At 38.4% G+C, this 27,799-nt stretch overlaps 2 protein-coding genes across 4 annotated transcripts in view; both read right to left on the minus strand.

The window, feature by feature from the left end:
- The window catches only part of schip1 (schwannomin interacting protein 1), a 265,176-nt gene extending 252,525 nt beyond the window's left edge, over positions 1-12,651 (minus strand). For both annotated transcript variants that reach the window (XM_028045404.1, XM_028045403.1), the window contains exons 1-5: positions 12,467-12,651; positions 12,136-12,223; positions 3,500-3,567; positions 3,158-3,226; positions 406-547 (exon numbers count right to left, since the gene is read on the minus strand). In XM_028045404.1, the coding sequence (XP_027901205.1) occupies positions 406-547; positions 3,158-3,226; positions 3,500-3,567; positions 12,136-12,223; positions 12,467-12,636 (537 nt within the window). In that variant the 5' untranslated portion in view covers positions 12,637-12,651. The remainder of the gene's footprint in view (positions 1-405; positions 548-3,157; positions 3,227-3,499; positions 3,568-12,135; positions 12,224-12,466) is intronic.
- A 1,282-nt stretch (positions 12,652-13,933) lies between these two features.
- Positions 13,934-27,667, minus strand: mfsd1 (major facilitator superfamily domain containing 1). 2 transcript variants are annotated; one of them, XM_028045838.1, is made up of 17 exons: positions 27,457-27,667; positions 27,256-27,308; positions 26,944-27,056; positions 26,770-26,812; positions 26,606-26,673; positions 26,238-26,346; positions 24,989-25,091; positions 24,497-24,595; positions 24,086-24,197; positions 22,269-22,325; positions 21,563-21,719; positions 20,897-20,994; positions 20,662-20,774; positions 20,495-20,542; positions 20,261-20,327; positions 14,715-14,820; positions 13,934-14,571 (listed from the first exon to the last, which is right to left on the minus strand). In XM_028045838.1, exons 1-17 carry the CDS (start codon positions 27,623-27,625, stop codon positions 14,512-14,514), a joined length of 1,575 nt encoding a protein of 524 aa, XP_027901639.1. In that variant the 5' UTR covers positions 27,626-27,667; the 3' UTR covers positions 13,934-14,511. The 2 variants fall into 2 exon arrangements, with proteins under 2 accessions (XP_027901639.1, XP_027901638.1); XM_028045837.1 differs by having other exon boundaries at positions 13,934-17,398; positions 27,457-27,666.
- Between the last annotated feature and the right edge of the window lie 132 nt (positions 27,668-27,799).

The raw sequence follows: 27,799 nt of genomic DNA on the forward strand, positions 1-27,799 counted from the left end.
CCGGTGGAGGGGCGAGGCGGGGGACAAAGAGGGCAGAGGCACTTCATTAATCAATCAACCAGCTTTGAAAATTCACCTAATTAACGGCTAATTACGGATCCGGGCACGGTGCCAGCTGGCCTCCCATCCACCTTAGCCAGTGCGAGCCCTGTGGCCCCCCACCAAATGACAGTGGAGGAAAACACCCCTCCCCTGCTCCCTCCTGTTTGCTCTCTTCCCTATTAGTCTTTTTATTCATGCATATGCTCATCCGCTTGTTGTTTTTTTTTTTTCATGCTCCACAGAAACAACAGATGAGAGCTTGATAATTCAAACGGCGCAGCGGATAAGATGCCTGCGCCTCTCACTGCTGACTGACTTTCATCTCGCGCCATATGGTGGTCCGTTTGATTTCCGCAGTCTTACCGGGAAAATATCTGAAGTCACCACAGGGTTGAGGAGTTTCTCTGAGGTCCTGGTCTCTTCCCATCCATGTCTGGTGCGGTTCTCGTCTAGGACCTTTGGGGTCAGCTTACGGGACATACTGGCTCGCCAGGCCCGCTGGATGCTAAGAGAACACAATTAAGGTTTTAATTTTGACTTAATCATTAATGTTACCTGAATTCTAAAATTATACTGCTGTTTTACCATTTTCTTTAGGTACACCACTGCCTACGCACGCAGCCCTTTGCATAAATCTTCATTGCCTCTGGCCTTTTCTGCTTTTTAATCACATTTCCAAACAATTTTTTCCCCCATTCAAGTGCATATTACAGATTTTATATGACAGATCAGCACAAAGAAATGGAGTATTGTGAAGTGATAGGAAGAGAATACATTGAGATTACATTGTTTTTTTTGTATGCTGTTACATAAGTAAACTTATGGGATTCTGGCGCTATTGAAAGCTAAGCAAAAACCATCACACTGCCTCCATGTGTTTCCCTTGTGCACTTACATTCTCTGGAGTTTTTCTATTTCATGTTTTTTTTTTCTACTTTCTACTTTCTTATTCCGCCTACACTTGCATAGCTTGTGAAACTTTAAGATGGCCCTGTGGGCAATCAAATGATCAAAGTAAATTACCAGCCATTCAATCAGCTCGTCTGGGAAGGCTAATACAAGCCTGTACAAAAACATGAGTGGAGAAAATATGACTACAAACCCAAAGACGACATTGTTTCTGGCTCAAAATTTGCCATTCTAGAATATCTTCATGTAATTTTACATAGAATTATCACTAACAGAAATACAGTGGAGAAGAACACAAAACAAAAAGAAGAGAACTAATTAACACTTTAGCACAAAATGAGGTCTAAAAAGTGCAACACTGATCAGGAGGAAATACATCAGAATGATCTTAGGGTAAATAAAAAATAAATTCACAGAACATAATGTAAATATAATAATGTACAAATAACTGTCTTGTGATATAGTCAGAAAAATATACTATCCAAATTAAGAAATAGTTAACACAAACAAGACTGTTAATTGTTCGCCCTTGAGTATGGTAATTTTGTAAAGTCAGCAACTTCTGTAATGTGTGTGTGTGGCGACGTGTGGACCCAAACACAGACAGGAGGCAGATGAAACCTTGAAGAGAGCGAAGATGTCATTAAAACGCAGAGTACAAAACTTAGAAATACAAGGAGCAAAAAACAGGAAATACATCCTAAAAATGGATCAGGAGTGGGAGCAACAGGACAATCAAACAATGAGTGAATGAAAGCAAGATTACATTTACTGGGTGTGTCAAATTAACTGAATGAACTGGAACTGTGGGGGAGAAATAAAGAGGGTGAAATGAAACATGTAAACTACAAGTAGACATAGGAGAAAAACACAAGGAACAAAGTGATGAGTGAAATAATTATTAAACACAACAAGACTAGACATACAGTACAGACCAAAAGTTTGGACACACCTTCTAATTCAATGGGTTTTCTTTATTTTCATGACTATTTATAAGACAAGAAATCCCACTTATTAACCTGACAGGGCAGGTTGACCTATGAAGTGAAAACCATTTCAGGTGACGACCTCTTGAAGCTCATCAAGAAAATGCAGAGTGTGTGCAAAGCAGTAATCACAGCAAAAGGTTGCTACTTTGAAGAAACTAGAATATAAGGGGTATTTTCAGTTGTTTCACACTTTTTTGTTTAGTGCATATTTCCACATGTGTTATTCATAGTTTTGATGCCTTCAGTGTGAATCTACAATGTCAATAGTCATAAAAATAAAGGAAACTCATTGAATTAAAAGGTGTGTCCAAACGTTTGGTCTGTACTGTATGTTGAAGTAAATAATATTTTTTTAATTCATTCTCAAATGGAAAATGACTAATGTAAATCTACCTTCCAACTCGTCCCATCAGTTTTTATTTTCTTTCTTTATATTTTTGCAATTTCATGTTTTTGTTGACACTGGTTCACACACTTCCTTGACCTCTCTCCTTGACTTCTGTCACGCCTCGGTTCGCAACCTTTACAAACCGTACTTGCTCCAGCTATCACTTTCGAGTCTCTTTCATCCATGCAACCCCCCCCACTCCCCAACACTGAGGTTCATGATGGAGCACAGGATCAATTACTTGATGGAGAAACACCTTCACCTCCAGTGGAGCAGAGAGACAGCTGAACCGAATAGAACAAATTGAATAAAGCCATAACTCTTCGCTCCAAAACCAATACTTCTCTAGCTGTCTTCGTCCAGCCCCATTTTCTACACTGTTGCTCCCTTCTTGCCCTTTCTTTGCCTCCGTTCTCCAACTCTTCAGTTTTTTTTTTCTGACAGTTTCTCCAAACTTATCTTTTCCTCAGTTTGTTTCACCTTTCTATGCCCTTTTCTTGTACCTCTACACAGAGAAAGGTTTTTCTTCTCCATACTCAAACTTTCGAGGAAGTGAAAGCCCGAGAGGAGTGTGCACTGTTGCACTTATAAAGCTGTTTGCCCATGTCTAGGTAGAATCACATTAGATTGGACTCTACAAGAGTTCATGTGCTCAATATTGCACTCTGACCCCAGAATCCAAAACTTTATCACTGCAAAAATTGCATTAAAGCCACACATAGATTGATCTCTGGTGCAAAACCATACATAGCGCTTCCGGGGACCAAAGGTACTGTGGCTATGAGATGGGAGTGTGAAATTTTGATTTTAGGTCGCAGGTCATACTCACATAGTGGCCTTTATCTCCAAGTGCTGTTGCTGCTCTCGGTGAGATGAGCTTTTGTTGTCCTCCTCGCTTCTGCATGTTTCAAATTGACACAAAGGCAAATCCATCAACACAGCAGATGCAGTTTAAAACTCATCTATTTGAGGCAAACTCATGGTTTTTAAAAATATTTCTTCAGTTGGTGGAGGTTTCTTTGCTCCTTAGTGTGAAAAACGATTCTGTTGAGCCAAAATATAAGCGATGTTTGGTAAAAACTGAGCTTGCTCAATAGTCTGACATCCTCTTTCCATGAACTAAATGTTTCCATAAAGCCGAGGTAAAAATTGAGGCACTTCAATCTCTTACCTCTCAATCTTCTGAAGTGCTGGCCCTCCACTGTGGCTGCAGCAGCGATGATAGCTCTTCACTTCTTCCTGTGCGGTAAAAATACAGAGAGTTTTCAGATTGATGCAGCAAAGCATGGACATGTAATTTCACATGTAGTCATCATGAATGCAAAGTTGCTCACATATGTATACCTGCTCCTGTGTGGCATGGCTTTACCTGAACTGTCATAAATGACCTTTTTTTAAATTTTAAATTGATTGCTATTTGAAAAGAATAGAAACACTTGTGTTCTTCAGGAAATTACCTTGATTAGGCAAAACATATCTCTGGAGCTATGTGGGCTATTGCTTCTTTGGACTCTTTTTGACAGAGTTTGATGATTTAAAGTTTGTCATTGTAGTGGGACTACATGTGTAAAAGGTTTAAGGGGTACTAAAGTTTTTCCAAGACCATGTACATGAAGGTTAAGAGAATATATTTAGTTCACAGTTTCCCATGATAAAATGTTCAAGTTACTTTAAAACAGCATGGAAAAACAGCTGTTGTCATGGAACTCAATCTGTTGTTCAAGCCACGGGTCTTTGGTAGAGCAGAATAAGTCTCACTTACCGCAGCAGTAAGCTGCTATTTCCAAAGATGAGCTCACTGTGCAGTAAACTGTTTTACTTATTACCCTTGTATTAAGTGTCACAAAAGCATGAAGTTACAGACCATTGAAGAACATTTAGCAGCAGTTTGCTGCTAATAAGCTGCAGGAATTGGTGAAAACAGATATACTGCTAAAAGTGAATGAGCATACTTGCTATTATCAGGTGTATAAACAAGCAAAACTAGATGAATGCAAATGATTCTCTGTACTGCTGTATGTCTACATACACAAATGCAGGGCTATTAGCTGTAGCAGGGGATAGTAGAGCAAGAATATTTGTAAAGATACAGTAATTATCCAACAAGCCCATAATGACATAATCACAACATTTGCAATAGAATACCTCGATTAAACATGCTTAAAATTCAAGAATGTAATTAGGCAACAGACCCAGGTGGAGACATTATCACATAAGATTACATACAAGTTTCTACAGGAAGTACAAATATACTTTTACAGTCTTATCAATGTTTCATGACCCTAATTGACCATTTGCCTTGGCAAATCTCAGACTAGATAAAATATGCTTTTTAGGTACTTAACATTGGTACGTAACACTGGGGCGAAATACATTCAAACTTTTTTCCCCCTTTGTGTAGTGATGCATTCTGTCCAAACACCATGCCTCTAACATATTCATTTTTCTGTTCCGTTGCTTTTCTGCTCGCTAAAGCAAGTAGAGGTTCCCTATTGATATAAATGGGCAGAAAGCCAATAAAGGTTTCTTTGAAGAGTTTAAATCAACTATTGTAGAGATGCATCAACTGAAGGCTGCATCCAGATGGCGTGGGAAGTTGAGTAATGCGTCAAATGATAATAAAAAGGATCAGTAACAAAAACCGCAAGGAAATACCTTTGTTATAAAACAGACAAATGTGATGAGTAAACACATCTGGTGCTTTTATTTGTATGGAACTCCCTTTTAACGTATTTTTAGATTAGATATGATATAGTTTTGGGGCATTGCACTTTAACATTGGCGACCTATCAAGGGGATCATGGGAGCTTGATTGTCCTCTGCACACGTATTTTATGGATCTGGAGAAGGGCTACAACAATGTTCCCTGAGGCACTTAATGAGGAATGCTGTGGAAGTAAGGGGTATACGATTCTTGTATACTCTGAGCAAGTGCACCATCCACATTTTAAGCATAAAATCAAGCGTGTTACTCCTGCTGGTTTAAGTCAGCCAGGCCTGCCCCTTGTTCATGATGCTGCAGTCCCAAACCAGACAAGAGTGTCTGGTTTGGGAACCTCAGGGTCTCATTTTTGTTTATTGCTGGTGATGTGAATCTGGCATGTTCTTGAGAAGGTAACTGAGTAAAGACTCAGCTTCCCCCTGTCTGACACTGTGGTTCTTGGATTTCTTCCTCTGGGTTGAGGAGCCATCTCCACCTACAGTGTTGCTCAAGTGTCTTTACAAGTGATGCATGACGGAGCAACAAATGGATAGACGGATTGCAGTCTGCTGGTAAGACAATGTCAGTCTTTCCTGTACCTTCATATGCTTATCTTCATGTTTAACGCCTTTGCTGTATATGCTCTCTCAGCCAAATGAAAGGCATAATCCATACAAAATTAGAGTTTGAATAAGGTACATTCTCAATTAAGCTTTATATCTTCAAATTCTCTCTGCAGGGTCTTCACATTCACTCCTCTAAAGGAAAATGGGTGCTGCTCAGCTCTGTCATGGTAAGAACAGATTCCACCCAAACAGCAAAGCTCTTGATTTACCATTCTATCTGTGTTCTGACTCTCATGTATGGCCATGAAATACTCATGAATAAAGGAATGCGATTCCAGGACAAAAGCGGCTCAGGTGAGTTACCTCTGTGGGAGGATTGGGCTCAATGTTTAAAATACGATGAGTAGATCCATCACGCAGAGTCAGTTCTGAGTTCAGCAGCTGCTCCTCTGCACCAGAAGGGGTCGGCTGAGGTGGTTCAGGCATCTAATCATGAGGTCTATTCGGCAACTCTCTTCGGAGATTTTGCTGGGCACATTCCATTGAGAGGAGACCCACAAGGATCCAAGGCATTTAACTTCAAGTGAGGGTTTCCATCCTGGATCTAATACCATCAGAACTCAAACTAAGGTAAGTGGAAGATGAATATAATCTACTAAGGTTATAAAGTAAATTCCAGAGAATTGATATGAATGAAGCTAGTCTCTACTAGTCTGCCGCTTGAGAATTGTTCCAGAATTTTATACTTCTTCCACCAAATGCATTTTAGCGGAGAAGAAGAGTAACAACAAATTGTGAAAAATCTGTACAATTACAATAGGATTCCCTTCTCCACGGGGAGCAGATGAATCTTTGCATGGCCCGTTTGCTCGCTTCTGTGGGCTTGGAACCATAATAAGGGCAGTCAGCAGATGGCACAGCAAGATGAGGTGAAGGCAGACATTAATTAGCATTAAGCTGCTGAAAAATGGACGACAGAAGGAAAAGAGGAAGGAAGGGAAGGAAAACTGCAAACAGGCAGAGGAAAGCTTGCTTCCGTTTAATTGATGAGTTATTAAAATAATAATTTCTCAGGCCTAGATGTCTCGCAGAGATCGATGGCAAACTTGGCTGAACACACACACACACACACACACCTTCCTCTGACTGCGTTGGAGATCCTCAATATCCATTTCATTCTCCACCAGTGGTAAAGCCGACTTACATATACATCTGAATCACTCATACAAAAAGACGTGCAGATGTTAGTGCAGAAAAAAAAAAAAAGAGTAAGGTCACACATCAATATGTGAGCACACAGACGTCTCCGAGTGACCTCAGTGGATCTAATTGCAGCATGCAACGGACAACCGGCTGTAACTTGACTTCCCCATCGGCCTGAGGAAATACCCAATAAGAAAGGCTCTTCTTGCGAAGATGCTCATTATTCACTGCATCGGAAATCAATTTACATGCGGATCGTGTGCAAGGAGTAATATGGAGACAACATTTACTCTTTTGCCTCAAGTCCCTGAGCTCAAAAAGGACCAGTTGAGGGATGCAGGTCTCACTCATGCATTCATGTGACTACATAAGTGCCGCATAGCTATAGGGCAATATAGTAAACACTGGTGTGTTCACGCATTTCTTTTTAAATAAACCTTTTGGCTGAGGAGAAGGAGAAGGACATTCTGGTTCAGTGGCACAAATCTACAGAGTGTATCAATGATAGATTTGTTATTGATAGATGATAAAATGAAACTCGTGTTGCTGCACTTCCAAATGGGTTTAAAGTCAGGCACAACGGAGCAACAAATAAGTAAAAGCAAAAAGGGACATTTGTACAAAGACATAAAAAAATGCTAATTTTGTCTGTCAAAAACAATCATCCCCTTTTGGTTTGTCAGATTTTGTAACCTTACAAATGTGAAGTATATGTGTTAGTGTGGATAATTGTGAAGTGGAAGGAAAATGATAAACGCTTTTCAATATTAGTTCTCCAAGAAATTGGGTGCAATGAATTTTACTTAGGGATGTAGCAGTAAAGGGGGTTGAATGCAAGTTGGACTTTTCAGAATTTTATTTGTAAAATTTCTGAAAACTATAATTTTCCTTCCACCTCACAATCATGCTATTTTGTGCTATCACAGTAAAATTATCAAAAATATATTTAAGTTGGTAGTTCTAATGTAAAAAAAAGTCCAATGGGTACACATAGCAACACAAGATACTGTATCTTTAAGAATCACATATTCCTAAGCAGCACAGGTTAAAGACATATTTTTAAAATTCTCCTCCTGATTTCAGTGCACTAACCTCCACATTTAATAAGCAGAGAACCACTAATGATTTATAATTCCTCCTGATAATGAGCATGAGGCTTGATCTATTATCAAAACTTATTGCCAATTAATTTTGTGTTTAGTTAATGGCTTGAAAAAGAACGGATGAATTTCCTCAGGCTTATCACAAACAGAATCTAAGCTATTCTGAGAGGAGTGGGAGAGCAAATCATTAAGGAAAAGGCATCGTGGAAAAGATTAGGAGGAGAACATTTCTGGGTAGATGTGAAGGTGTGTGGATTTTTGACAGGCTGAAAAGGCAGAGGGTGAAAAGATTGATCCAACACACACACACACACACAAAAGACAACAAAGACTACAGCAACATCATTTCTGTGTTTCTCATTCCTTATAGAGGATGTCATGCTGAATCGGATTCTTTGAACTTTTGGATTTTACATCTAAATGTACGCAGATGTAATTCTGTCTTTTATATTAAAGCATCTGTACATACAGCACAGACCAAAAGTTTGGTTTTGGTCCAAACTGTATATGTGAAAAACCTTTTTTTTTTTTTTTTTTTAGAGGAATACAGTCTAATAAATTAAAGTTATTTCAGTAATGTTAATGCTACATACACAAAGCCAACAAAAAAGGGATTTTTGAGATGGAAAGAGACACACAAGAAGGCCATAAGAAGGGAAGAGAAAAATGAACAAAAGCAAGAATAGGGAAACAGACATGGGAAGAAGGACAGATGAAAGGACAAAAGGAATCAGAAAGTAGAAAGGAAAGGATGTAAAGACAGAAAGAATGTAGAAAGAAAAACAGGCAGGGGACAAAAGACTGAGGAAGGAAGAAACAATAGAAGCTGGAAAAAGGGAAGGAAGTAGAGGAAGACAAGAAGGACACAATGAAAGAATAGCTGAACAAAGAAAGAAAAATGTGAAGGAATAAGGAAGGATGAGCAGAAGGCAATAGGATAAACAGAAAAGGGACAGCACAAGAAAAAAAAAAAGAAACAAAGGCAAAAGGACATAACATTTTACCTAATAAACAGTGAATAAAGTCTGGAAATATGTTTCCAGAGGAGAAAAAAGCATTTATTCATAATCTAATTGTATTTTTTACAGAGCTAGAAAACATAGAAATCATGTTTCATACAGTTTCATATATTTTTCTCCCTGTGTAAAAGGTAAGGAAACTATAACTGAGAGCAACTTCAAAGCACCTCGCTTTAAAAAAAGTATCAAAGCTATTCCTTTAACATATTGAGAGAAAGGTGCGTAACATCCATTATAGGGAGAGATCTTCTTTAGCTGATCAAAGGCTAAGCTTACACACTGAAACCATTCCAGCTGTAGTCGTAAATAGAGCAGATGGAAATCACTATAGACCTGGCGAATGTAGGTGTGAGCATTCAAGCTTGTGTTTTTGCATATGAGTTGGTGGATTTATAGAGCAATTTAATGACACTTTTTTATGGTATCGAACCACAGAAGGAGTCTGCACACTCACTACACACACACGCACACACACCTATAATATCTGTAAGTCTCCATCTGAAGTTCACGCTGTACCAAAATGACATGTATCCGTCACTGTGCAGGTTCATCGTGTTCCTGCACAGGTTATTACAACTCAATCGCATAGCATTTGAGTGAGCCGGCGCAAACAGCACTCAGCACTGCAGCGTCCCGCTGGGGGAGATACAATGATGCACTTCTGAAATATGACACCCATCCCTGGCACCACACGCTCACTATGTACAACCCCTCCATATGATACACAACACTGCGTCTGAGTGACACCCATTGACGCCGGATCCCTGCTCCTGTGCTGGCAGACGCAGTTTATTCAACAAGAAACGGTTTCTGCAGAAATTTAGGATTGTGTCCCTAAATTATTTTAAAACAAGAACCGTGCACGCTAAAGTATACATTTCATGCGGTACTCCATTAAATGTGACCGATTTGGCAAGCTGTTTAAATAAGCTCTCGGTAAAATGGTTAACAACACGGCACGGCTGTAAAATTCAGCTGTCCTGTTGATTACGGGGTAATAGCTGGATAGATTAATGTGTTTCTCAGGGGGGTTCCCGCCTCGCCAGTGAATCTGAATCACTCATGCAAACACAGTCAGCGGAGCTGCCTCCCTAACCAACAACACACATTTGTATTCTTATTCATATTTCCTCCTGCCGATTACTGATTAGCGTTTCAGCGAGACCCTGCTTGCTTGGTCGCTTTCTCTCTCTCTCTGCTGGTTGACATGGATCTGATGAGGCTCCATCGGTTGCCATAACTGGAACGGATCTAATCAGCTCTGGATTCAAATATACCAAAGTTTAGAGGAGCAGTGGAACAAAATGAGAGCCTTTTGTGCTTTGCGTGTGCAACGGAGTGTTCCGCCGTTGCAACATATTGCAGAGCAAGTCGGAAGCTTTGATGGAGCAGAGCTTTCAGACCTCACAGGCTCAATATCCACGGCCACCGATAATGCGCAGCGCTACATCACTGGTATTAAATATTCAGAAGCTCAATAAATGCCAGGTGAAGTCCCACACCTACACTTGGGGAAGAGAGACAAAAAACTAAAAAATAAAATCAGATATGTCTATTAAAGATGATTCATGCGAGTTCTCTCTTTAACTATCAGCTGTCTGAGTTTCTGAAGTCTTTGAACTCCTCAATGAGATGGGGAGGACTCATTCTAGCTGAGCAGTTCAGCTGTTTCTGCTGAAGATGAGGGCACAAAGTATGGTATAAGTTAGAAAATTAGCACTTTTTCAGCCATTCTCATGATAGAAACCCTTAAGTGAAGTTGATCTATAATAAAATTCTATGTATCCCAATTCAAACAGATTAAAGCTAAAGCACAGTAGCCTACTGTTGCACAGTATATTTATGAAAAGGAATAAGGCATTATCCTATTCCAAACTTGAAAGTCGTAAAGTGGCAAAAACACTCATTCCTACTCAAAATGGGAATTGATTTTACAAAAAGATCACGCTTTACTGAAGAAGTTAGGAAACCAGTGCTCTATCCCTAATTTTCCATTGAGCAGTACAACATGGGTAGGTGCGGTTCTGTACACCATTTTGTCTGGTTCTGTCGTAAAAGCAGCCCATTCCTCAGCCCCCTTCAGTTGAAGGTCCATATGACAATGGTATGGTATGGTTAGGAAAGAGCTACATGGGGATCACACAATTGGGGGACAGAAAAATGTCAATAGTTGTGACAAGAATGAGAGATACTGGGATGGACACCACATAGAGCATTTGGGGTTAACTTTAAAGTCCAAAGAGAGTCCAACTGGTGGTGGAAATGCTCTTCTGTACACTGCATATGGCAGAGGAGAAAATAGCGTACCTACATGCAGGGACCTGATCGGCAGAAACAAGGAATTAGAAAACTACGTCATTAGGAAAGCAGAAAGCAAGCCTTTTATTTTCATAAGTGTTATTCCCTACAATTTTAAATTGCAGTCTAGGTTTAAAATGTGTTTGCTCCAAACAAATTGGTAACTATCAATGTAAAAAAGTTGACAGTAAGAATCACACTAAATACATCTTCCCAATGTCAAAAGCATTGAGAAGTCAATTCAGTTCAATTTAATTCAGTTTAGTTGTAAACCTCCAAATTACTCGAGGTATTTTACAAAAAAAAAGCCTAAATTTCTATACAAAAATTGATGTCAGCTCAATTTGATCATACAGACAGATTCAAGATCAATTTATGATTTGATCCAAGTTATTGAACTAGACCATGTAATCTAGTTCAGTTTTCATTCAAAATGGTAAAACGTTTTCTATGATGAGTTGCATGTTAATTTAAACGAAACATGGCGGTGTTAGTGTCATGCCTTGGTGATACTTTTCTTTAATCAGGGTTAGGGGCTGGGAGAGAGCTGGCAAGAGCTGATGAGAAGATAGTTACAACTAAACACGGCGCAGTCCTGGAATAAAAAAAAGGGGACTGAGATGGAATTTGACAAGATATATAAATATATATAGTTTTAACATATCTATGTATTCCAACAGATTCAATGTATAAAACCTCTGTTATTCATTACAGCTCTGCCTTACCTTCGAACTGTCTGCTGCTGATCAGTGCTATAATGAACTTACTGAGTAAATTACATCATCCCTGCAATGTTCTCTCACCAAAAAAAGAGAAACAAATCATTTAGCCATCATCCACTTAGAACATTCACCCAAAAGTAAAGGCAAACAAACCATCCGGCACTAGCACACAATTAAAGCCGCTGACCCTCTTACCTTGTTATTGATGCACAAGGCAAGGTGCTTCCTCTCGCGAGCCAGACTCCCGCTGCGCAGCCTCACCTCCTCCCCTTGATGCATGTTTCTGGAAGGACATCAGTCAAGTTAAAAGACTAAAACTCTCCAATCAACACGTCCGGCTCGGGGCTCTCTGTACACGAGCAGCGCGTGCTCCAGTGTCCAGCTGTGCCCAACGTTACACGGGGTTCTTTCTCTCTGTCCGCGCGAACCGAAGCAGCCTGTGCGCGGAGCTCGTCATACACGGGGGAAACAGTCGCCCTAAAAGCAGATGTGTAATTACAGAGGAGACGCTGGACGTGACACCGACCTGTTCGCACCGCTCCTCAGCATGACGACCTGTTCCCTCGCAGTCAGACAGAGATGAAGTGAGCACTTTGGGTCGGGAGCAGCCGGTGAGAGACCAGACTTGGAAGGTTCTCGCAGCCAATCGGATGCTGAGCGTGTGCGCAGGACTGCCAGCGCGTGTGTTGACGACATCTCTTAACTTTGTAATTTTTTTTTTTTTTTTAAACGCAGCCTTAATTATTCTGCATGCTGTCTCTTGGGGAAAATAAATGGTCACTACGTTATATTCTAATCTAAGACTATTTTAAAGAAAAGTACTTTAAATCCAAGTTTTTAGCACGTAAACGGCGTTATTTACGTTGCAGATTACGATGTGAGGAAGAGTCGTACACCTGCAATTAAACCTCGCCCTCTCTCACACACACATTAATTACACAAAGGTTTAAACAGAACTGTGACTTGTAAAAGTATTCATATAGCACTTTCCATTTTTTGTCAGGTTACAACAAACGTGGATGCATTTAATTAATCGGAATTTATATGATAAAACAACATAAAAGTGAATAATTCCCAAGTAGATTGAAAAGAACTTTTTTTTTTCCACATTTCAATATTAAAATACTGTACATTACCCTAAAGATAAAATCCCCGTGAAACATTGTGGTAAAAAGATCATACTGTGGAAATTATTTCATTCAAAATATACATAAACTTATACGTATGTATGTATTTTAGCACCTTTTATAATTGGTATTTTGACATAGGTAAAATGATGCCTGCTTTTCAACATGTATTGTAAAATGTATTTCTAGTTTTACAAATAGAAATACATCAAGCATAGCATGTAGGAGGTCTCTATAGTCAATACTTCAGAAAGTCGCATTACACAGAGACTGCAACTGCACTGGAAAAAAAACTCCAGCTCAGATTAGATGGAGAGCATCTGTGAAGAGCAACTGTCAAGACAACTTCTGAGAGCAGTTGGTTGTGCCATTTTCTATAAGAAATAGAGTATGAGAGTCTGTATGAATGAATGACATGCTTTTTAAAAAAACATTTTAAAAAAATTGAAAACTATGTATAATTTTCCTTAAATTGGTGCACTGGTTTATGCCATAAAATGTGAACAGATGTAAAAAAATCTCCAAATGCTTTATGTTTTAAGAGGGAATGTGCTCTTTAGTTTCTGGAAGAGATGACGTGCAAAGTGAACCACCCAAGAACAAGTCCATTAAATGGCCAATGTGTCAGTTTCTGACTTTAAAAGCAAATATAAAACAGTTTAGTGCACGTTTACTCTGTCGAATGAAATAGTCGTTCGACAAAACTGCTAATTTTATTCTTTTCTTTTCAAATGTTCCTTTTGCAAAGTCATGAGCAAAACCAGAGATTCAAAAAAAAAACAAACAAAAAAAAAGAAACCCAAAAAACTCAATTGTACATTTTAGGTTAAATTAAATTGTAGGAGAAAAAAAAATCCACTAATTAATTGATTTTAAGAATATTTTTATTATTTCAAATATTTTAAAAAAATCATCAACATATACTTCACAATGCTTCAACGAATTCTTAGTCTCCCTTATCCAAATGACATGTGGTAGCTTGGAAAACGTGAAAAAAATCAAACTAGATATTGATTGCTCGACTAAAACAAAGCATTTCCATGGTCAGTGGTAAACAGAGTGAAATGGCGCCCTGTGCTGTTTGCAAAGGATATACACCTACAAAAGGTAAAAACAAAAAAGGTGACCCCCTGAGGTTAATACTTGGAAGAAAAACATCTTTGGTTCGACTTTGCTAAAGGGCACCTCAAGTGTTCAACAAATCCAGTATACATGGATAGGTGCAGTAGAAACGAGTGTTATCAAAAAAATAAAGTGATCTCCTTAAACATTCACCTGTAAATGTCAACAGTCAGTAACATAAAAATGTCAAAGGGAAAAGTGCAAAAACAATTCTGTACAAAACGTGACGATTTTGAAGCATCGTCCCATTTCAGTGCAAACTTGTCTCGAGCCACAGAGTTAGCTTACTGAGCTGCAGACGCAGACGGATGAATGGAGAGTGTCATTTCAGAACGCTCCTGTGGGCAAGCGATGACAGATGGGTAGAGCAGTGATCTGGGAGCTGAGAGGATGAAAGAAATCAAGCAGAAGACAAACCACAGGCTAAGCAGACCCAGAGTTTTAATAAAAGCCCCTTTAGAAAGACGCAGGCAACAAGAGATTGCACAGCGAGTTTTAAAACAGTTTGACTAAACGTGATCATACCTGTGCTCCCAGCCTGGAAAGGTACCTGTTACGCAAGGCAAAAGCAGACATGTATGCCAGTCTAGCACTTCCACCCTGCATCACCATACTGGGCTGCCTTTTACTCCTGTAGGAATAATAACGCGGGCACAATAAACCTTCCAGCGCCCACACCAACAAGAGCATCAACGCAAGCAGTGAGCAGAGGAAGAAAAAAAAAAAAAAAAAAAAAAGGAGAATACAGAAGAGAGACGCTGCAGTAACAAAAAAAGAGAGAAAGGAATTAAAATGTTTAATAATTTATGTTTATTAAAAATGTCTTAGCACTTGGTTGCAAGTGTTTGCTTCTTCAAACATTGTATAATCAGTACTTCTCAGATCATTTCAGCAAATCAACAGTTAAATGTAACAAGTGTTAAATCACAAAAACAGCCTCTAAGACTCACTAGTTTTGAGGGGGTTTTTTTGGGGTTTTTTTTTAAAGTTACCTTTGTAGCCTAGTTTTTACTTCTGGAAGTTTTGTTTTTCTTAAATACTGTTTTGGTCTCGTTTTGTTTACCGTCTTCAAACTCAGTTCAGTTTTCAAACTGGAAAATACTTAATTCATGATGAAAATCCCACTTTAATGGTTAAAAATGTTTCGCTTGAACAAATCTTGCATAATTCATTTCACACCCATATTTACACAGAGCAGCAGCTAAATTTAACACGCGTTAAAAGTTTCCTTCTTCCATTGTGAATAACGGGGAACATATTTGCTACATATGCAGTGAGTTACCTTTTCATGGTTATTTCTCCAAAATAATAATAAAAAAAAGTGCTAAAACTTCCATTCGTGTCATTGCTGTAGCTTTCAAGTCAAAGGCTTTAGGCACCTTAGATTGTTGATGTTTTCTTTTTAGCCTCGCTTCTCTTGTGAAATCTGATATTTTTTTATTTATGTTCTAGTCATTTATTTAGATTGAAAGTCATTTAATTCTTTGTGAAAATAAAGTTTTTCCAAATGGTTAAAACTTTAATTCTAACAAATTTTAATGCTCTAACATTATATCTGCCTATAGTCCTTCCTGACTTGTGATTGAGTCTCAATATTCCAGCTGTACTACTAGTATCGGTTTATTTGTTAACGTTTGTAAAACTTTCATTGAAACTACAGTACAGTTTGATTCACTGATTGATATATAGATTTTTGATTTTGAGATAAAAGCGAAAGTGCCCAAGTGGTTTAGGTATTTGAATTTTAAAAGTAAAACTTAATCAATTCAATTTGACTGAATCGATGTACTATTATGATAATAAGTCATATATGTTATACAATATTCTCTCTAAGTAATTATATTTTTTTTGTCAGAAATGCTTTGACCTTTGTTATGCGTTTTCTAAATTTTTTTTTTAAATATATTATTGGCGTTTCAACATTTTCTATCTTAATTTGATCATTTCAAGTGCGTCTTTATTTTCTTCCAGCTATCCAGGTGCTCTGTTACACTTGTTTTCTTTGCATTTAAATAAGATAATATACATAGCATTATGACCAGAATCAACATGTAAGAAATAGATTTTTCTCCACTTTCAATTTGGCCATGGCCGATATTTTTGCTTCAACCTTAAAATGTGCCAATATGGTGAGAAGCGCCAACAGGGCCGTGTCTATGTCTGCAACTGCGATCAGCAGATGGAGACTACAATCTCCAACTGCATTTCCACAATGCAATTTGTTAAAGCCAAGAGCACAAACAGCCTGAAGCAAGCAGGAATTTCGGACAGCGCTTTGAACTTCAACTTAATCACCTGAGTTTAAAGGACAAAAATCTATGAAACATTTAAATCTTTTTTTTGAAGATTAAAAAAAAAAGATTATTATAAAAGGTCACGTTTAAAAATGCGTCTACAGACGCTAAAGCTGAGCATCATTACACAGTTAAATACGTTCGAAAGCGGGCCCGTTTTCTTTTTACATCTGCGCATTAATAGATGATGGTGATGCGACAGAAAATTAACTGTTATGAACTTCATAGCTCATTGAAAAGCGGTTAAAGAGTTTAGGGAATAAAATAACCGAGCAATAAAGCTTAAACAGTGAGGAGCCGTGCTCTGCTGGAGACCATCCACTAAAAGGTCAATGATGCGTCTGACTAAAGCTTACGGCAAGAAAATAAGTGTGCCGACTCCATTATGAGAGTTTGGTTTGGCAGTGATAACGCTGACATGGGATAAGCTAAACAAGTTCTTCTGGACACACAATACCCACAAAGTTTGCATGAACTGAAATAGGATCCTTATTTTCTGAGTTAAAACCAAGAAATAATAATAATAAATCAAGGATTTTTAAAAAGGTTTAAAAGCACCATTCCCCTTGACAGTTTGTAAAAACTTTAGATTTTTAGCAGTTAAACTTCATGCCGTACACCCCCCCACACACACACACACGAGTTAGCTGTTACTAAGAGCAGGTGGAACTGCAGTCAGGTGAGAAGAAGTTGTAGTTATGTCCAAACTGAGATTCGTCATTCATCAGTGTCCTCATATCAACACGGGGTTAAGCAACAGCCAGTCAGTTCAGGTGTGAAGAACCACAGATGACGTCACTGGGCGGAGCCAGAACCGCAGTCCCGCCCAATTGGCCGCAGACTGAAAGCTCTGGGGTGGACAGTGCAACCTGCTGGTTCTGAAGCCCAGGACCATGTGTGTTCGCTCAGCATCATCTGGAAAATATCAGCCACAACATGAATCAGATCATATTAGTCATCCCGTAAGAGTCTCATGTCCAACATACAAAACAATTTAGCTTAGACATATTGGATCTTTAGAGAGATGGATATAACCTGTTGGCAATTGTGAAATATTTCATGCAATGAATGGGAAGTGTAGAAGCAACATGCAAAATGTGTGAACCTCAAAGCTAGCAGGTTAGCCAGAAGAGAAACAGACAAAAAATGAATAAAAATAATATTTCCTGAATCATGTTTGAGGGTAGTGAATGGGTTTGTTCCAATCTAGTCCTAAGTTTTGGATCCGTGTTCCAATTGATGCATTTTTGATTGGCATATGAGCTCCAAAGTATGTGACTTCAAAAACCTGTTGATGTACAGTCTGTTTTTAGGTCAGCTACACCTGCAGTGAACCAGAGGGCTGTCAGTCAATTAGAAAAAAAAAAATAAAATAAAATGTTTACAGCTTACAAAACTGCATCGTTATGACAGGCTGATTCAATTAATCTTTGGAGCTCTTCACTGAATAATGCCTAATCTTAAAAAAAAAAAAAAAAATAAAAAACTGTTTTACTTCAATAAATTTATCAATTTGCAGGTTTGAAAACTCACCAGCTTTATAGTTACTGATGCACAAAATATCAGCACCAACATCTGTATTGGCGATTATGTTAAAAATCGTTTAACATAATGCATCAGTCCGATGGATAAAACTGGGCCAATATGAACTGACATTATCTTGTTGCCGTTTCATTTTTCTAATGGTGTTGAAACGGTACAGAAAACCATAAAGTACTGGCAAATGATAGTTATACGCCATAACAGCAATATTAAAATTGGGTATCGATAATCTGCGCATCCCTATTTATAGCGAAAAAATACCACATTCTTGAAATGGATCTATGACATCTCAGCCGTCCAGGACTCTCTGGACCCTTCAGTCGTCTTAGTCTTCCGTTTGACAATCTTAAAATGTTGCTCCAACAGTAACTTGGTTACAGAGCTCCTGTAACGGGTCGCCTCAAAAGTCGCACCAGCAAAGAGAAGATTCAAAACAAACAGCTACGTCACAGGTCATGTTCAACAGAAAGCACCTGTAAGACAACTGTTTCCTTAAGTTTTGTCCACGTGCTTACCTGGAAAAATTATTTTAAATATTTTGCATGAAATGAGAAACATGCTAGCGTTAGCATAGCACTTTAACTCACTTCTCTTAATAAATAGTAAGCGAGAGTTATATGTGAATTCATTTAACGCTGAAGCTAACAATCCCCAAGGTGCATTCCTGCAAAATTCAACATATTATTCCCTGTCAAAAATCTAAGTGGTGGGTGACCCTGGTTGAACATAACCAGAGTATTAATAGAAATCAAATATTTATATAAATGCATTATTTTACGACACTTTAAAACTACCGAGTATTTAAGCACATAAATTGCAAAGGTTTTAATGATTCATCAGATGGAACGTAGGACTGGGACTAAAAACAGCCATTTGAATCAATTAATACTGTTTTACATGCTAAAGATTGATGTAGGGACAAAAACTCCTGCTCAGGACACATCTAGCGTTGCATGTCTGTTTTTAATACAGCACATGTTTTAACACATAACTTAAGTTAGACATTTTTTCTATAAGGTCATTAACTCCTGATGAAGAACGTTTAGAAACTAACTGTTTAAGCAGTTAGCGTCTCCAAACACATCAGTAAGGTTAAAGTCGTAAGAGCCTGAAACTTTAAAAAACACAGGGTGTGCAGAGACTGTTTGGCAACATTTGATTTCTCACATCCTGAACCTTGAGCAAATGACTGCAGGAGGGGAATTAAACCCAGCAAATAGGAAAATTATTCAGAATTTATTCATTTTGGAAATTTAACAGACCTTATGGCTGCTAGTTAAGTTTGTGTCTGTTTTTTGGAAGAAAAAACAACAACAAAAAAAAAACTACAAGTCCATAAACATTTACATTTATAATGAGCATGCTTGCCTTTATAAACAGAAGGGCTATTAGCAAGTGTGCTGCAAAGGCTACCTAAAAGCTCAATAAAGTCTAATGAGCCAACCTGTTCAATGCAACATTTCTAAAGGGGTGTTGAAGTGTGCCACTGAGACTTGTAAACTGTTAGTGTTCGCTCATTAAACCTTAGGCTGCTGTGTCTGTGCAGCTCTGAATGCGACTCATGCATTTGGGTGTTTGTATATGAATTTGCAGCTCAAATACAATAATATATAAAACTCAGAGGTTACAACTAACCTCTGAAGGCTGCAACGATTAATCGCAATGACGCAATTGCCAAATTATTTGAGGATTATTTCAACAATAGATTAATCGTTAGCTGGAGTGTTCAGTGAAAGTAGATGGTCAATTACTGCAAGAACATACTCAGTAGTAAAGTGCACAAGCATATATACATATACAGTACCTTTTGCATTTAAGATAAAAAACTAAACATTTGTCTGTAGATATATATATATATATATATATATATATATATATAGAAAGCATGCACTAAATGAATGCTGTTATAGCATTTTAGGAAATACATTTTTATATTACTTCTTAAAGGAATTCAATTGTTTGACATCTCAAAGTATTTCTAATATTGTATAAATGGGCCTAAATTAAAAATCTGAACTGATGAGAATAATTGATAATTGATGACTAATGTGTTGCAGCTCTAGTTGCAATGTATTCTACCCGCATCATAATAACGGCTTGAGCTGGATTTGACTAGAAAATTTTATGTATCTCAGTCTTCTGATTCATTTTTTTGTCACTAGAACAGATGAGGAAAACGTTCAGTCTGAATATTTGGTATATAGATGGGAGAGATGACGGATTAAGGATACTCACTCTGCATCTGTAGACATCTCCTTCTGGAGTTTGGCTCTGGCTGCAGCTGACCGGTTCAAATCTTCACCTGCAGGAAGAGAGATCATGACAGAGAAAAGTAGTGAGTCTAGCGATAAGCGGTGGAGCTCGCTGAAAAAAGGAGGGGAAAAAAATGACAGGGGAAAGTGAAGAGATGTCATGAGAAAACAAGTTGAAAGAAATACACAGGTAGAGAAAACTCCAGGCTCCAACTACCTTTAAGATAATTTACCAAGTACAACCCCACCACTGCCATCAGCGCGACTGCAAGACAAGGAGGGGAGAAATCAGTGCGGGGAACATACAAAAATGTCCCTCAGAGGCAGTCCAAAGCTAAAAAAAAAACAAAAAAAAAACTTGAGGACAGACTGAATCCAACTGACTGCAAATGCAGGCACAGAAAAACACTTCCAACACCAGGTATCCTCTTATATCCACAATGACTCCGACTAAGATCGCGATGACGGCAAGCCCCAGGTTCTGGATGGACTGCATGCTGGTGGGCAAACCAAGGAGGACACACAACATCAGTACCTTATATTCAAAATGCAATGACAATCGATATATTAATCTCAACAACAAAATATTAAAACTTAAAAAAAAAAAAAATGTACGTACAAGCCATAGGCTGTTCCCAGTTGATGCTCAGGCACCACAAAGGACACCATGGGCCACAGTGCACAGGCCAGCAGAGAGTACGAGACGCCCAGCAGGGACTGGAAGACAAGAAATGATTTCTATTAGATCTATAAAAAATTAAAAAAATTTTTAAAAAGAGCAGTAAATTGAAGCTATGCAGTCTCAGTTATTTGCACTCAGGATTTAGCAATATTCAACAGAAGCTAAAGCGTTTGGAGTTGGAAAGTGGCTTAATTTTATCACTCGGAGCACAGTGGGATAATGATGCATATTAGCGGGGTTCATCAGGCATTTAATTGTGACGTGCTAAATGTTCAAACGCAAAAACAATTAAGTTTTGAATCTAGAGCTTTAATTAAAGCTTTGTTTTTGTTCGCACACTCAGCTGTTAAAGTGTTTGATAGTACGGCAGGAGACTTCCTGCAGAGAAAGCTTTCACAGGTGCATCTAAATAAATCAGGCCATCGTCTAAAGGTTCACTTCTATTGGTAATAAATGGGCGAGGGGAGGACGTTTAATATGATGCAAAATGGACTGGGAATTTTTTTTTTGTCGTGTGCAGTTTATTCAGCAACACAAAAGTTTCTGTATTGTAGACACATTTTAATCTGAGTTTAAAAATTAAAAGCGACTTATGTGTATTACCATGGCAATCCACGGGTTCCAGAAGGTGAAGGCCAACATCATGTGAGCACAGAGCGTCGCGATGACGGCGGCAAAGACCCAGCCGATATTTCTCCCGGTCTTGTCGACGATAAAGCCGAGAATCGGAGACGCGGGAGCTGAGATGATGTACACGATGCTGGGGAAAAATAAAAATAATTAAAATTTACAGTGTTTACAGTTACTTTGAGGAATGAAAAAAAAGGAGTTGCAATTGGATGGAAAAAGCAGAATGGTAGTTGGATATTCTTGTGCAGACATTACTCCTTTAACGGTGTTAATGTGTTCACTTCAATCAGGCAATGTTGAAGTCTAAAGTTAACTCGCGATTCAGAAAGTTGGAAAACTATTTAGCTGGTCTGTAAATAAAGCTAGTTTCTTCAGTCAATTCCCTTCAGACCTTCAGTGTCTGGTAGTGAGGTTCTTACTGCATATACTGATGAATATTTACTACATTTGATTGTTGTTTTCATTGCAATTCAAATAAATGAAAAGTTGTGATTATCAAGTCAAATTGAAAATTACCTTTGGTTATAAGGTGGCTAAAATTCCTGTAGCTTGTGTTCATGAATAATAGATATTCAGACACTAAGCCTATACAATAATAATAAACTACTCTACTAAAATAAAATTTAAAAAAATACACATTTCTCTACAAGGAAAAGATTAAAAAAAATAAGTTAATTACCTGTTGACAGCTCTGGCTTGTGCTGGGGAGAAGTTGAATTTTTCAATAAAAAATACCCTGAAAGGCAAAAGGTAAGGCGATAAGACACAGAAAGCACAAGTTCTTCTGCTTATATAAACACAAAGGGAGATGAAAGTGATTTTATTTCCATGACAATAAATCCTCTAAAACGTTAAACATTCTCCCTCCACCTGCGTTTCAACCATTTGTTTCATAAGCACAAAACCTCAGCGGAAAAGCCATGGCAGTTGTCAGCTCATCTTTGTCTGTCATTGAGGGCAAACCAACATGTCTTCCCTCCACTACAAAGCCATCCGTCAAACCTATTACCATTTTTAGGCCCCATTGCCTTTCCTGGTGGTGTGATTGAACTTGTTTTTCATTCCCAAAGAAGAAAAAAAAAAAGAAGAGCAGTTTTGTCAAAACTACGAGCATCTTTGAGATGCACACGCTGCGTTCAGGCATCCCGGCAATGAAGCACCTGCTGTGGCAGGATTTGATTCCTGGGGCAAATGCAACTGCAAAGAAAAGTGACAGTCGGTATAAAGGGGAAGAAGAAAAGGATGGCAGCAGAGGAGGGAAGTTGCTATGACGACATTTTTTTTGCATGGCACTTACCAAAACTAAGAAAAAAATAAAATAAATAAATTTTGGGGACTGTATCTAAGGTGCAGACATTTTCTAGAGGTTCATTTCAGTTTTTTGAAAGAAAACATTTTGGGATAGCAAATAACTTGCATACTGAAAGCCAAAAACAATTTGCATTGTAAATGTATTATGCGACTACATGTACATATCGCATCAATAAAAAAAATATATATATATATATATTAAAGTCTTTTTTGGAATATTGCGGTGACAATTGGAACTTAGTATACAGACCCACTTAAAATTAAAAGTTTCTTTTGATAGGTATACATTTGTGTAAAACAAGCATTGTTCTTTTATTCTATGAACTGCTGACAACATGTCTCTGAATTTTTTGGCAAAAATGTTGTATTTATTTGCAGAAAATGAGAAATGATCAAAATCACAAAAAAGACACAGTGCTTTCAGACCTCAAATAATGCAAAAAAACAAGTTCATATTCATTTAAAAACAACAATACCAATGTTTTAACTCAGGAAGAGTTCAGGAATCAATATTTGGCGGGATAACCAGGAGGTTTTCAGTGCAGTGATCGCTTCATATTTTCCAGAGATGTATTTGAGGGCTCCAACTATAACACTAGCAAGCTACAGTACATCTCATTTTAGAGAAGTGATTGGTATTCTGGTTGAAATAACAAAAACATACATATAGTTTAAAAATCTTTGTGTCATGGTTTACCATGTAAATCCCATACTGTCCCATGGCTTTTAAATAACCGTGCTTTATGGTTTTAAACAATGAGGAACTGAGAGAGTTCTTTAGAAAAAACACAGCAACTGGGCTTCAGTGGTCAGAGAGTTCACAAGTGTGTGCATTTACTTGGATTTACTTCTTCATTACAAAAGAAACACTTCATGTTGTTACTGATATTTTTTTTAATGTTGGCCCTATGTGAAACTAGAACTGAGCCTAAAAATAAAGTGGCACATCGATAAAAAGGCGCAATGTTTTGTAATGAGAAGAAAAATTACTAAGGTGATGATTAAATTGATTTTTAAAAAAAAGCTCATCACACCATATGAGTGATATCTTCAGTATTTTATACCACATGGTTTAGAACAGATAAGAAGCACTATTCAGACTTTTTTTTTTTTAACTATAAGTGACACCAACTCGACAGTGATAGATTTGTGCATCTTAGCAAGGGGAAAAGGTAAAATACTTACTGGCCCTGTCCAATAAAGGGGAAAATGGCGACATAGTAAAACACACAAATGATGAAGATGAGCCACAGGGACAGGGAGAAATCTTTCACATCAGTCAGCTTTATAACTTCACCTAAAACAGAAGATAAATATGTGTATCAGTTTATTTCAACAGCTCATCTGAAAAACAAACTTGGGGAAAAAAAAAACCCAACACAAAATTGGACAAAATCCTGGAATGATCTGGGTTTCATAAGGAATGAATAAATAAAAATCTATTTCAGCACATAAAATAAAAGAGACTCATCAGTTCAGGTAAAGAAACAAGAAAAAGAGAATCTTGTATTTTTTTGCAATCTGGACTGATTTGTATTGACAGATGAGTGTTACGCAAGAACAAAGATAAAAACAAAGGCATTGTCTTAACATTACCCGTTCTTCCCTGTTCCTTCTGAAGGATCCTCTCTGCTCTCTTATCAAAAAATGCCAGCACCAAGGCACAGGTTAGAGAAAACACACAGGTTCCAGCCGCTAATGGAAAGAAAAAGAAAAAAAGTGTCTCAAGACTTCAAGAACACAACACGAAATATTTATTTTAACATTTCCTGACAACCGAGTAATGGTCAGATGATCAAGTTAAAGTTTAACCAACAGTGCTTCAAAGATGAACAAAAGTAGAAGCGCTTTTGCACGCGCGAGAAAAAGCTTTTCACACCCCACATGACTCATCCGAGGTGCCGAGTAGCACTTTTAGTTCCCTTTCCTGCTTCTCTCCGTTTCTGCTTGGCTACGTTACCCGAGACGAGCCGAGGGCTCGGTAAGTCTGACACACGCAGCGATAACACATGTAACCAGAAGCTCAGGTTAAACTCTCTCCCACAAAAGCGAAGCCGGCGGTTTTACACACAACTGTGTATTACTTACCTATCATGAGTGATATCCCGAGTGTCGTGTGTCCAGAGGAACCAACAGCCACTGCAACTTTATTGTACACCCAACCCATGATGTTCATGTTCACTGTGCTGCCCTGCAGGAAAGGAGAGCAGGCGGCGTTTCTTTACACCCAACAGCACCTTGCAAAAGTATTCACACACCCTTATGTATAGGACAGTCAGATTACAAGCCTAGATGCATTTAATTTGGCTTCTATGTGGTAAGTGAACACAAACTAGTACATATCTGTGAAGTGGAGGAAAAATTTGACATCGTTTCAAATAAAAATCTTAAAAACTTGGCATGTGCATGTATTCAGCCCCCTTTACTTTGATGCCCGTTGGTAAACCGTAGTGTATACAATTCCACTGAGAAGTTAACTTGGAGTTAATTGGAGTTCACTTGTGTAAAATGTAGTCTTGGTATTAAGCCATCTTAGGGCAAGGTGATAAATCAATAATATATATTGCGATAGATATGTGAGCAATATCAATAGATGATACCGGGATAATTTTCAATAATTTCACTGAACCACACAGCATTCTAGAATGTCTTGGATCATCAGCCCATATTCGAGTGTTAAAATTTCCCAGTCAAAATAAAAACCAAAAATCTGAGGCCAGATCCGTCAAGGTGTAGTTTCACAGACGCTCTCCGTCTAGTCCAGGGGTGGAAAATCCTGGTCCTCGAGGGTCGGTGTCCTGCAACTCTTAGACGTCTCCCTGGTCCAACATACTTGAATCCAATAACTGAATCACCTCCTAAGTGCAGTCAAGTTCTCCAGAGTCCTGCTAATGACCTCATTATTTGACTCAGGTGTGTTGAAGTAGAGACGCATCTAAAAGTTGCAGGAGACCGTCCCTCGAGTTGCCCACCCCTGGTCTAGTCTGTCTGCAGTTTTTACAACAACAACAAAAAGAAAAGTGCAAAAATGTCAGTCTGTAATGAAAAACTGGGATAGGAATACACCAAAAGATTTGCAGCTGTAGAAAAGTCACAATTGGACCAAAACATGTCTCAGATAATTATTTGTAAAATATTCTGTAAAACAATCATTTTCTTTCCATTTCTCCAACTACATTGAACTACATTGCTATGGTTTGTCATACAAAATCCTATTGAAACATGAGGCTTCAATGCAACAAAATGACAAACAACTTAAGTTTGCAGACTAATTAATCATCCCTAATGGATGCAAAGATTAAAAAAACAAATAAATAAGTTTAAAAAATGTCCATACCAGTCGAGCCATGCTGAGCTGAAGACCAAAGACCAGATTGAGCTCCTTGCCTTTGAACCAGTTCACCGCATACGTGTTTTGGGCCACGGCTAGGGACTCTCCGCCGATACTATCAAAGAAAACAGTTTTAAAAAACCCATATAAGGTCTGTGTGAAAGTTAAAAACAGGTCAATTTTTGGCATAAAGAACTTGTGCATCTGTTAAGCTACGCTCCGCTTCGGAGATTTGGATTTAATTGGGTAAATATGAGAATTTAATTGATCAATTGAATAAAGCTAAAAAAGATGTTAGATTTTGAGCTCGTGTGAAAAACTACATTCAAGCTTTTAGTGACTAAAATAGATTCTGAAAAGCTAAATATCTTTACCCAAATACAAAGCGCCCGGCTTCCATTAGCCAAAAATGATTGGCCCATGCTCCAGCCGCAAATATTACCTGTGAAGATGTTTCAAAACAAAACATGGTTAAAAAGAAGAAAAAAAAAAAAACTTCAAGTGACAATTTCACATCAAGAGTTTAACACAAACCAACCTGTCCAATACAGACAAATAGGGAAAAGATGATGGTTCCAAGCCTACAGACACAAGAATGCGTAACAAAACTCAATCAAGACGGCATCCAAAAAGAAAGTTTCACTTCTTTCATTGTAAGAGTGCAAGGTAAGGATTTAGCACAAAACCAGAGCAACCTGGTTCTCTATCGCACCTGATGCCAAAAACCCTGTCGATGAGAAATCCTCCCAAGAAGCAGAGCACCACGTTTGGCCAGGAATACCAGGCATACAGCTGCATGAACTGAGCAGTGTTCAAGTTCATATCCTGGAAGCAGAGGAAAAACAAAACTTGTTCAGTAAGTAAGAAGTTTTAAATCAATAGGCATGTTAGTGACGCAGAAGATAAAGTTCCTCAGAATGCGTCGTGAAATTCATTTGAGTCGACATCTCAATCGGGGATAAAAAAAAAACAAACAAAAGGAAACTAGAATTTCTACAACGGGGTTCAATAGAGGCTGAATTACCTGTATGACTTGAGTTTGAAGTGCTGCTGGGTTGTCATAGCAGAAGTAGCTCCCTGAAATAAACGCCAGAAAGTATCATATAATGTATTATTTTTCCACCACAACAATCCCACCCCGAGCCCTCTGGAAAGGTTTCAAGTCTTGCTTTCACTTTATGCCATCGCAAACAGCTTCACAATGAATGGCCGGCCGGCTGCTCACCGAATCCCAGGAAGCACATGAAAACCAGGACGACCACTCGGTGCAGGAGGTGGCTGGGGTCGCAGATGGCGGACATTGGTCTTTCGGGGCCTCCGGCTTCCTGTCGCCCGGCGAGCGGGCCTTCATTTTCGTCTCCCAACAGCGTCCCCCGCTCCTCAAAGTCCGCCATGTTCGGCTGCTGTTCGAGGGAAGCAGGCAGAGAGCTGGAAGAAGGTCATATGACCCAACCGGAGAGATCACGTGGCTTTAAATTAAGGCGGGCACGTCGCGGGAGCGCGCGTTGAAATGTGAATAGATATTTTTTTTTATATAGCTTTGCTTTGCAACGGATTGTGAAATAATG

Source organism: Xiphophorus couchianus, chromosome 18 (genome assembly GCF_001444195.1).
Source record: "Xiphophorus couchianus chromosome 18, X_couchianus-1.0, whole genome shotgun sequence".
Taxonomy (NCBI): Eukaryota; Metazoa; Chordata; class Actinopteri; order Cyprinodontiformes; family Poeciliidae; genus Xiphophorus; species Xiphophorus couchianus.

Coding starts and splice junctions, on each gene's coding strand:
- mfsd1 (XM_028045838.1), bottom strand. CDS start 27,625: ATGGCGGACTTTGAGGAGCGGGGGACGCTGTTGGGAGACGAAAATGAA. Junction 26,813..26,943: donor GACAGGGTTTTTGGCATCAG/GTGCGATAGAGA, acceptor TTGTGTCTGTAG/GCTTGGAACCATCATCTTTT. Junction 26,347..26,605: donor GCCGGGCGCTTTGTATTTGG/GTAAAGATATTT, acceptor TTTCTTTGATAG/TATCGGCGGAGAGTCCCTAG.